General features: G+C 45.9%; 3 protein-coding genes across 3 annotated transcripts; 2 read left to right on the top strand and 1 right to left on the bottom strand.

Moving 5' to 3' along the window:
• Positions 1–2613: 2613 nt before the first annotated feature.
• Positions 2614–2886, bottom strand: SERLADRAFT_438224 (uncharacterized protein; the record flags this gene model as incomplete). Its single annotated transcript, XM_007318560.1, has 2 exons — positions 2614–2759; positions 2832–2886. 2 exons carry the CDS (start codon positions 2884–2886, stop codon positions 2614–2616), a joined length of 201 nt encoding a protein of 66 aa, XP_007318622.1.
• Positions 2887–5740: 2854 nt separating this feature from the next.
• On the top strand, positions 5741–6191 carry SERLADRAFT_390124 (uncharacterized protein; the record flags this gene model as incomplete). Its single annotated transcript, XM_007318559.1, has 1 exon — positions 5741–6191. A coding segment is annotated over one exon (198 nt), but the record flags the coding sequence as incomplete, so codon positions are not given.
• A 297-nt stretch (positions 6192–6488) lies between these two features.
• SERLADRAFT_390122 (uncharacterized protein) lies at positions 6489–6914 on the top strand (the record flags this gene model as incomplete). Its single annotated transcript, XM_007318558.1, has 2 exons — positions 6489–6595; positions 6672–6914. A coding segment is annotated over one exon (185 nt), but the record flags the coding sequence as incomplete, so codon positions are not given.
• Positions 6915–10277: the final 3363 nt, after the last annotated feature.

The raw sequence follows: 10277 nt of genomic DNA, 5'->3' as shown, positions 1-10277 counted from the left end.
ATGGCACACCTCAGACAGGATTTTACATATTCCTGTACGTCTTTGACCATGCCAGGCCACATATAGTTTCTGGAGATCAACTCCATTGTTCATTACCGCCCAGGGTGCCCAGCCACTGGAGTATTGTGATGTCTATCTATTGCCTTGATCCTTGCGGACTCAGGCACATAGATTTTGTCTTTAAAATGGAAAAGCCCGTCTTCCCATAACTAGTTTTCATTGCCACCAAGGCGCGCCTTCTCTTCTGAGGAGATGTTTTTCTTGAAGACTTCCAGAAGATCAGAATCCTGCCCGATTCTAATATTGGCAACCCTTCATTGGTTTATCAGGGTGACACCTTTGTTGTCATCTTCGATGCTGTTGGCATGATCCTCTCTTCTGGACAAAGTGTCCGCTTTTCCCATAGAGCTTCCAGGCTTATGAATTAATATATAATTAAACCTTGACAAGTATACTGCGTAGTGGGCCTGTCTTTGGTTCAAGTCTTGGGCCGTCATAAAATACTCCAAATTCTTATGATCAGTCCAAATTTCAAATTGATGTCTAGCACCTTCTAAGTAGTGCCGCCAGTGCTCTAAGGCTCTAATGATGGCTAGCATCTCTTTGTCGTATATTTGATAGTTGCGCTCTGCAGGCGACAAACTATGTGATAAATAGGCACAAGGTCTCCAAAGATTGTCAGGGCATTTAATTGACAAAACAGCCCCAGTAGCAAAATCAGAATCAGTTTCTAGCCGGAACTCTTTGTCTAATTCTGGAAATGCTAATATGGGCGCTGTTGTAAATGCCTGTTTAAGCTTATCAAAAGCTTCTTGTTCTTGGGCACCCCAGTGCCAAATGATATCCTTTTTAGTGACATCGTTCAACGGTCTCGTGATTTTTGCAAGATTTTTGATAAACCTTTGGTAGAAATTACCTAAGCCCAGGAAGGCCCTAACTCCTTTGGCGCAAGTAGGTTCAGGCCAATCCAATATAGCTTGAACTTTCTCAGGGTCCATCCTGATTCTGTTCTGGCCAATTATCATACCAAGGAAGTCTACTTCCTTCACTTTAAAGTTATATTTTTTGGGTTTGACAAATAGGTCCCGTTTCTGTAAGTGTCGAAGGACTCCTTGCACAATCCTGTCATGCTCAGCCTCTTCATCCGACTTTGTAAATATCAACAAATTGTCAATATAAATGACAACACAGTTCTCCATATCCGCAAAGATCTTGTTCATCATGCTCTGGAAGGTTGCCGGTGAATTGGTCAACCCAAAGAACATAACGAGGGGCTCGAAGAATCTTTGATGGCACGTGAACACGGCCTTCTTCTTTGATGCGTACATTATTGTACCCCCATCGGAGATCCATCTTTGTTAAGATCCTGACACCAGCCAGCTTGTCTACTAGCTGACTGATCAAAGGCAGTGGATATGCATTTTTAACCGTGTACTCATTCAAGTAATGATAGTCCATAATCATACACTTCTTTTTATCCTTTTTAGGAATGAAGAACACCGGGGACATTATAGGGCTTTTGGAAGGTCTGATGTAACCCTTCCTAAGTTGTTTATCTATGGAACTTGAGACCTCATCTCTTTCTGGAGCAGAGAGGGGAATCATGTGCCCTTTTCTTTTCTCGGTTTGAAGGTGTCTTTCAAATCTATAGCATGGTCCCAAGGCTTAGCCTCTGGGAAGCGCTCTGATTTATGTTGTGAAAAGACTTTCCAGAAGTTATGATACTCGGGAGGTACCAGCCTTTTAATCTCTTCCTTGGGTTTTACCTCATCATCGTCAATCTTTTCTGGAGATCTGAGCTCATAAACGTGACCAGCGTTTATCTTCTCAAGACCCTCATTGTGACGGACGTGATTCGGTTTACCCATGTTCACGCACTCCTGAGGGCAACGTGACAATGTGACAACCCCTGTCTGCCAGTTAATGTCAGGATTGTGTTTGAATAGCCAGGTCCAGCCCAAGATTAAATTAATCTTCCCTAGTTGGGTAGCTTCGGCAGTGACTTGTTCTCTGTATCCTTGGTATTCGACAACAAAGGAACATTTGTGATACAGCCACCTGCGTTAAGTGTACCGTCAATGTTATAGATGGGAATAGATACATTTAATTTTACAAGGGGGAGTCCAATTTTCTCTGCCCAGACCTGATATATGAAGATTCTGTTAGCACCTGAATCAAGCAGTGCGCTGGTTGGGTGTACTATGCCCTGGGCAAGGTTTTTCACACCAATGTCTAAACGGATCTCTTTTTGGAATAAATATGTGCGCATCAACACACACTTTGGGATTTTGGGAAAGGGTGGCTCCAACAAAGAAGAAAAAGTGTCAAAAGCTAAATTTTTTTCTATTTTATTTTTACCAGAATCAAACACCCTAGTGTTTGTCTCGCTGGGGCCACACTCCAAAGGAGACGCTGGTGCAGCGGTAGTATTATAAATATTACAATTGCAATGCTTCATACAAGTACATACTTCTGATAACAAATTTCAAAATCTATTTACAAATTGGGGAGCCACCTTCTTCTTTCCATTATTGCTCGTGCAACACCCCGGAGCAGGGGCCACCTTGTTGTGGTTTACTTCATTGTTTGTAGGAGCGAAGGCACCCAAGTGACCTAAGCTCCAAACTCTTTTCCCTGAGCCTTCATCTCAGCGACCTGCTGGTCGTAAAAGAAGGCCCAGATTTCGTCGTACGAACAACCGGCCAGAGTGTTGAACTGATCGTCTGGCTTTTCTGTTTCTAATTGGTGTGCCTGACACCCTTGGTTATTTTTTTGTTGAGCGGCCTGCACTTCGTTTGGACACTTTTGGGCTATGTGCCCATCCTGCCCACAGCTGTAGCAGGCGAATCTGTGCATCTGTCCGCCCTGGACTGCGCTGATATCCATAGGAGCACCCTACCCTGGCTGCAACCCGAATGGTTGGAACCCGCAATGTCGATGATGAGAACTGTTGTTAGAAAACCACACAGAGAAACAAACTAACACACAATCCTCCCAGATTCCACAGAACTTGTTTATGGGCTTTGCCTCCTAGAACAGTGAAGTGGTCTGGTTGTTCGTGGGGTGGTACGTATAAAGATCCTTCAAAGTAAAACCCAGAGGTGTATGAGTGTGGGTTTTGAGGAAGAGGGATAGTTGAATTTATAGACAGATAGGGGCTTTGTGGCGAGTATAGACGAGCACTACCTTGCTAATTGTAGCACAAGGTAGGTTTGAGAACAAAAAGGATGACGAGGTGATGAGGTTCCCAGTGATAGCAGGCTCCTGACGCACAAACTGTATTGCTCAGAAGGACTCTAATCGAAGGGGATGACAATCACTTTCAAAAGTGACAAGTGACAATGACAGCAGTTAACAGTGGTAGAAGTGGGAAGTGTTGTGACCACACTGGATCACAAGTAGCAGAGTAGTGAACTTGAGAGTAGAGTAGAAGTCTGGATTGGATTACTTGTTTTTTTTTTACAAGGTAAAATACAGGGGTTTATATAGTAAAAGAAAAGTAGGCTATGCACAGTATAGCTGTGCAAAAAGAATGAGAAAGAATATGAAGGAAGGAATGTACGCTGATGAATCCTGCGTAGGTAGTACAGGATAAGATTGTCAAAAAAAGGAAAAGAAAAAGATAGAACAATAAATGCTGTGAGTAATGTCACAGGTTTGTACAGCCATAAAGTAAAGTCCAATAGCAAAAAGAGAGCAGGAAAATCATGATGTCATGGGAAGATGCAGTAAAAAAAGGGCAAGGCAAAACACTATCAGTATCAACACAGTTCCTTTATTGTCAGTCAGGCATTCTAAAAAATATGTGTCCATAAAAATGATTCAAAAATCAAAAATAATTGCACTGTAAATGAATGTTCTGCTCAAGAAAAAGAAACTGGAGCCACCGGTCCACCACCTAGTCCAAATCCGACAGTTCCATGGCCTTACCAATAGACTGGTTGTGTTGGACCACCTGATCAAACGAGGCAGGGAGAGGAATAGTTCCAATTTGGAACAAGTGAGTCCCAGGCAGCGTGTGATAGGTGTAGCTGTAGCAAAGACGATGGACAAAAGATAAGTGTACCTAAGTGAATGGGACAGCGATGAACATGGGCGACGCAAGGGGATGAACCTTCTCCAGCTCAAAAACTACCCACCCACGCTCCAACCAGGCAAGACGAGTGACCGATGTTTTTGTTAGAATATACTCTGACATGTTAGTTTTGGTGATTCTGCACCTAGTTGTGCTACCTCTATATTTTCATTTCTTTCTTTATCTATTGCTCTACCATTCAGTATTGATTGTGTTCTCTATTATTTCGCCTTTGTGGCTGCTTTGTTTACCTTTGTTTACAAAACATCGGACAGTACTGCAGAGTCCAATGCTTCCTATTCTCTAGTTACTCACATTGGACTCTAGGTACTGTATACCTGTCATACTCTCTAATAATATAGTTACTCACATTGGACTCTAGTTTCCAGTCCCTGATTGCTCTCAGCAAGTGGCTAGACACTTCCTTCAAGCTTTGTTCTCAATAGGTTATGAGCCCTGTGCTCTAGCCATCTTCCTGACCTCATATCTCACCATCCAAGCGTCCTACTGCTTATCCATCGTAACCATCGTCTTCTGGGACTCCTATTATCCCATCCATCACCTCAGATTACTCTGATCTCATCCTGATCTCCAACAACAACTCCTTGTTGCAAGTTACCCCCATTTTGGACGCTTTTTTGGTCTTATCTGCATCATATCTCATCCAATCCTTATCTGATCGTCCCCAAACTTCTACCATCATCTTCTACGCCCTAAATAACCCTAGGAGACCTGTCAGAGCGGTTGGATTTGAGCTGGATCTTTCTGTGAGCCTTCATCATCATTTGATCACCTTTTGGCCCCCTACTCCATATCTCCACATCCTGTGCTCGGATCTTGGCCCTATTTGAGCCATCTAGTACCCTATACTATCGCACTCTACACCCTCAATTTGGGGACAATCCATCCACTCCATCACCCTCTGTGAAGTTCGCATTTTTGGCACTTTCACCCCTATTGCACCCCTATTGCATATCTCCACATCCTGTGCTTCACTTGTTGTGATATTTGGGCCATCTATTGCTCTATATAAATGTTCCATATACCTCTGATTAGGGGGCAATCCATCCATCCTATCTGTCTCTGCATCATTTTCGACTTTTTGCCCTATTTTTCGCTTTTTGGCATATCTGGTGTGTGCATAAAGCTCCAATCTTCTCTACTCTGTCCATTATCAGATAGAACAAGCCTATAGACTGTGAAGCTCGCTTGCATTGCCTCAGTTTGCTGTTGCCTAGAGCCTCTCTCAGTCTGCGGTGTTTGGGGAGCTTAAGTCACTTTGTTGACTCATATACAAGCCCTATTAACCAACACTGTCTCGAGGCGATTTCTCTGTTAATATCAGTGTGGTATTGAAAGGGGAACACAGGCGTAACCCTGTAGCAGCACTAGGAAGCCTTAGCACCCTCCTGGATCGCTTTTGGACGCTTTTTGGACCCTATTTGGACCTATCCTTGCGCTTTCTGACCCTCTCCATATCCTCTCTCTACCGCCTCACCATCTTATCTGCTCACCTCCTACTGTTACCCATTGTCTTTGCCACTGTTTCATCGCCTATAGCCGTCTCCTACATCATTTATCTTTGCTCTATCGTCTTATACAACACCCATCATGTCTGACTCTGATCCCAAGTTCCATCCCTTGTCTGGCACTAACTACCCCCAGTGGAGTGGTGAAATGCAAGCTTGGTTGATGACCAAGGGACTGTGGAGGCTTGTCTCTGGTGCTGAAAAGTGTCCTGGGACTGACGCTGAAGCAATAGAGAAATGGGAGTTGAGAGCTGAAAAGGCTGCTGGTGCATTATACCTCAATGTCACCAAAGAGCAGCGCATCCATCTTGATGGCATCATTGATGATCCTGTCAAGATCTGGGAGAAACTGGCCATTGTGCACGTCTCTAAGAAGCCTGGGACGAGATTTAACGCCTATGACGACTTCTTCTCTATCAGAAAGAAGGAGGACGAGTCCCTGCAGTCTCTCATGACCAGGATTGACGAAGGCATGCATCAGATTCAAAATCTTCGTCCTACAGGCTTTAAATTGGCTGAATTGGACGATGAACTGACATGTATGGCCATGATTAGGGCGCTTCCTGATCAGTATGCCCACTTCACTTCATCTTTACTGCTTCTGGGCACCTTGGACAAGACCCAGCTCAGGGATGCTTTCCTTGCTGAAGAGGTCAATCGCCGTCGTCGTGCTGAAGTCGATTCTGCCTTGCATTCTTCGTCTACCACTGCCAATAGCACCTGTACCCATCCTAACTGCCATCATTGCAACCAATCCACCACCTCTACTCGCATTCAGTGTGATTTCTGTGGTTTACTTGGTCATACCCAGGATAAATGCCACAGATATGTTATCAGTCGCCAACAGGCGGTGGAGGGCGCTAAGAATCGCTACAAGCGTGGCAATAAGGCTCAGGCAGGCTCCAGCAACTCTCAGAATACCTCTCAGCAGCCCAAATCTTCGCCCAACAATGCCAATTCATCTATTGTGGTCACTGAATCAGCTGGAAATGCAAGTCTTCGTTCCATTCATCCCTCTGATCCTCACTGCCCTCTCCAACTTGATGCTGACGTTGATTGGAATGCAGACACAGGCGCCACTTCTCATATGACACCTCATCGTCATTGGGTGCACCACTATACCCCATATCGTGTGCCAATCAAGCTGGCTGATCACACTGTTGTCTATTCAGCTGGTGTTGGTACTGTGGTGTTTAATCCTGTGATGAATGGCAAAGTGGCTAGGCCTGTGGAATTCTCTAGAGTGCTCCATGTACCAGATCTTCGAAATAATCTCCTCTCAGTCTTGTATTTAACTCGTCAAAGTGGTTTCAATGTCACCATTTCGTCTCATTCCATGTCCTTTATGCGTGACAACACTCTCTTGTTCACTGCAACTATCAATGACAACAATGCAGCATTCCTTGATGGATCTACTGCTGCTTGTGTTGAATTGGGACATTTTACTGCGACTATACCACTTGATTTGACGCTCTGGCATCGCAGATTGGCTCACCACCATCATGCTGATGTCAAGAGACTGATACAGAGAGATCTGGTCACTGGGCTGACACTGGACTCCAAGGCTGCTCCTGATCCTGTCTGTGAACCGTGCTTGTCTGGCAAGATGCATGCCAATCCATTCCCCTCATCTGATACTCGCTCTGCTCATCCTTTGGACCTCATCCACTCTGATGTTCACCAAGTCTCTTCCCCCACATTCTCTGGTTATCGCTACTGGGTCACCTTCATTGATGATCACAGTCGATTCCGTGTTGTTGTGCCTCTCAAGGCCAAGTCAGATGTCTTTGATGCTTTCAAGAGATTCAAGGCTTATGCCGAGACTCAATTGGAGCGCAAAATCAAGGCTCTGCGTGATGACAAAGGGGGAGAGTACATCTCCAAGGAATTTGAGCAATTCACAGATGACCATGGGATTGTGAGACAGCATACCACCAGGAATCGTCCTCAGCAGAACGGTGTGGCAGAGCGAGCAAACAGACTTCTGACTGAGCGTATCACTGCCATGTTATCAGAGTCTGGATTGCCTAATAGCTTTTGGGGTGAATGTCTGTCCGCTTTGGTGCATGTCTGGAACAGGTGTCCCACTGATGCAGTGGCCCATGCCACTCCCTTTGAGCTGTGGTATGGACGCAAGCCTGACATGTCTCACCTTCGCGTTTGGGGCTGCACTGCCTATGTGCATGTACAAAAGGACAAGAGGGGCGTCTTTGGCTCTCATATGCAGAAATGTGTGTTCATTGGTTACCCTGAGGGGTACAAGGGATGGAAATTCTACAATCCTACCACCAAGCGCACTGTTATCTCTGAGAGAGCTGATTTTGATGAGCGCTACTTCCCTGGCTTGAAGAGGTCTTCTGACAATGTGCCACCTCCAGCTCCACCTCCTACTCCACCTGCGCTATCCATGCCATTGGGCCTGATTGAGGATGTGCCTGCACCAGGTCCAGGGGGAGATATGGGCCCACCAGCTGCGCTTCAGCAGCCTCAGCCATTGCCTGACAATGGGCCTCATTTGGACCTTGATCCAGAACCTCCTGTAAATCAGCCTCCTGTACTCCCAGACCAACCTCTTCATCGTTCACCATCTCCTGATATGCCTCTTGCTCTCAGACGTCCTGTTAGGGCTAAGAAACCACCTGGAGAGTGGTGGGTTCAACACAGAGAACCCACTCCTGCCATTGACAGTGACAGTGATTCTGAGGCAGATGGTGATCAAATAGCCCACTTTGGTGATTCTGCTGAACCTAGGTCGTTTGCAGATGCTATGAGGCGCCCAGATGCTAACAAGTGGAGAGAGGCAGCCATGGAAGAGCTCCAAGCTCATGAGCGCAATGGTACTTGGTCACTAGTGGAACTACCTCCTGGAGTCAAGGCAATTGGTGGCAAGTGGGTCTTCAAGATCAAGCGCAACTCAGATGGCACTGTTGAGCGCTACAAGGCCAGATATGTGGCCAAAGGTTATAACCAGCGTCCTGGCTTTGATTTCCTCGAAATATTTGCACCCACTGTCCGTATATCGTCCATCAGAGTTGTCCTTGCCATTGCAGCCATCCACAACCTCCATTTGCGCTCCATTGACATTTCCCATGCATTCCTCAATGGAGTCATGGATGTCAAGGTCTACATGCACCAGCCAGAGGGATTCCATCAGGGTCCTCGCAATCTTGTTTGCCAGTTGGACAAGGCCATCTATGGGACAAAGCAGGGAGGCAGAATGTGGAACCAGAAGATGCACACTGTGCTTGAAAAACTCGGATTCAAGCGTACTTATTCAGACTCTGCCATCTATGTCTTTAACAGAGCTGATGTGCGCATTATCCTGCCTGTCTTTGTTGATGACATGACACTGGCATCCACTTCTACTTCTGCACTTGACCAAGCTGTCAAGGATCTCTCCCAGCACTTCAAGCTTCGTGATCTTGGCCCTACTTCCTACCTACTTGGCATATCCATCACCAGAGACATCAGCAATTGCACTATATCCTTGTCCCAACATCAGTACACTCTGGACATTCTGGAGCGCTTTGGCATGAAGGACTGCAAACCTGTGTCCACTCCTATGGATCCTGGTTTGCGCCTCACCAAGGACATGTCTCCCAAGACATCCAGTGATGCTGCCATGATGAAGGACATTCCCTACCTTGCTGCTGTTGGTGCTCTGATATATTTGGCCACCACCACTCGTCCTGACATTGCCTACACTGTTGGAGTCCTTGCCAGATATAACTCTAATCCTGGTCTCACTCACTGGAGCGCTGTCAAGCACTTGTTTCGCTACTTGCAAGGCACCCTTGATCACTCCCTTGTCCTTGGTCCTGATCCCAATTCCACTGAACTCTTCACCACTTTCTCTGATGCTGATCAAGGTGGTGACAAGGACTCTGGTCGTTCTACTGGTGCCTATATTGTCAAGATGGGATCTGGTGCTGTCTCCTGGAGCTCCAAGCTTCAGAACATTGTTGCTCTATCCACCACTGAAGCAGAATATATTGCTGCTGTTGAGGCTGGCAAAGAGATCTGCTGGATGCGAAATTTGTTGAAGGAAATGGGCTATCCTATCACCTCTCCTTCTACCCTTCACATTGACAACCAATCTGCCATCTCTGTATCCAAGAACCCTGAGCACCATGGTCGCATGAAACACCTTGATTTGCGATGGCACTGGTTGAGAGATGTTGTTGACTCTGGGCAGATTGCTCCTACCTTTGTTCCCACTGCTGAAATGCCTGCTGACTTGTTGACCAAGGCTCTTGCCAAGCCTAAAGTCGAAGTGTTCAGGAAGATGATGGGACTGATTAGAGCAGGGGGGAGCTGATGCTTGGGAGGTGCAGCATCAGGGGGGAGTGTTAGTTTTGGTGATTCTGCACCTTTGTGCTACCTCTATATTTTCATTCCTTTCTCTATCTATCCCTGTACCATTCAGTATTCATTGTGTTCTCTATTATTCCGCCTTTGTGGCTCCTTTGTTTACCTTTGTTTACAAAACATCGGACAGTACTGCAGAGTCCAATGCTTCCTATTCTCTAGTTACTCACATTGGACTCTAGGTACTGTATACCTGTCATACTCTCTAATAATATAGTTACTCACATTGGACTCTAGTTTCCAGTCCCTGATTGCTCTCAGCAAGTGGCTAGATTGAGCTCGGGGCAGATCATGCAGAGTTAGGG

The sequence above is a fragment of the Serpula lacrymans genome (assembly GCF_000218685.1).
Source record: "Serpula lacrymans var. lacrymans S7.9 unplaced genomic scaffold SERLAscaffold_7, whole genome shotgun sequence".
In the NCBI taxonomy this organism is placed as follows: Eukaryota; Fungi; Basidiomycota; class Agaricomycetes; order Boletales; family Serpulaceae; genus Serpula; species Serpula lacrymans.
This window is presented reverse-complemented; position numbering and strand designations above follow the sequence as displayed.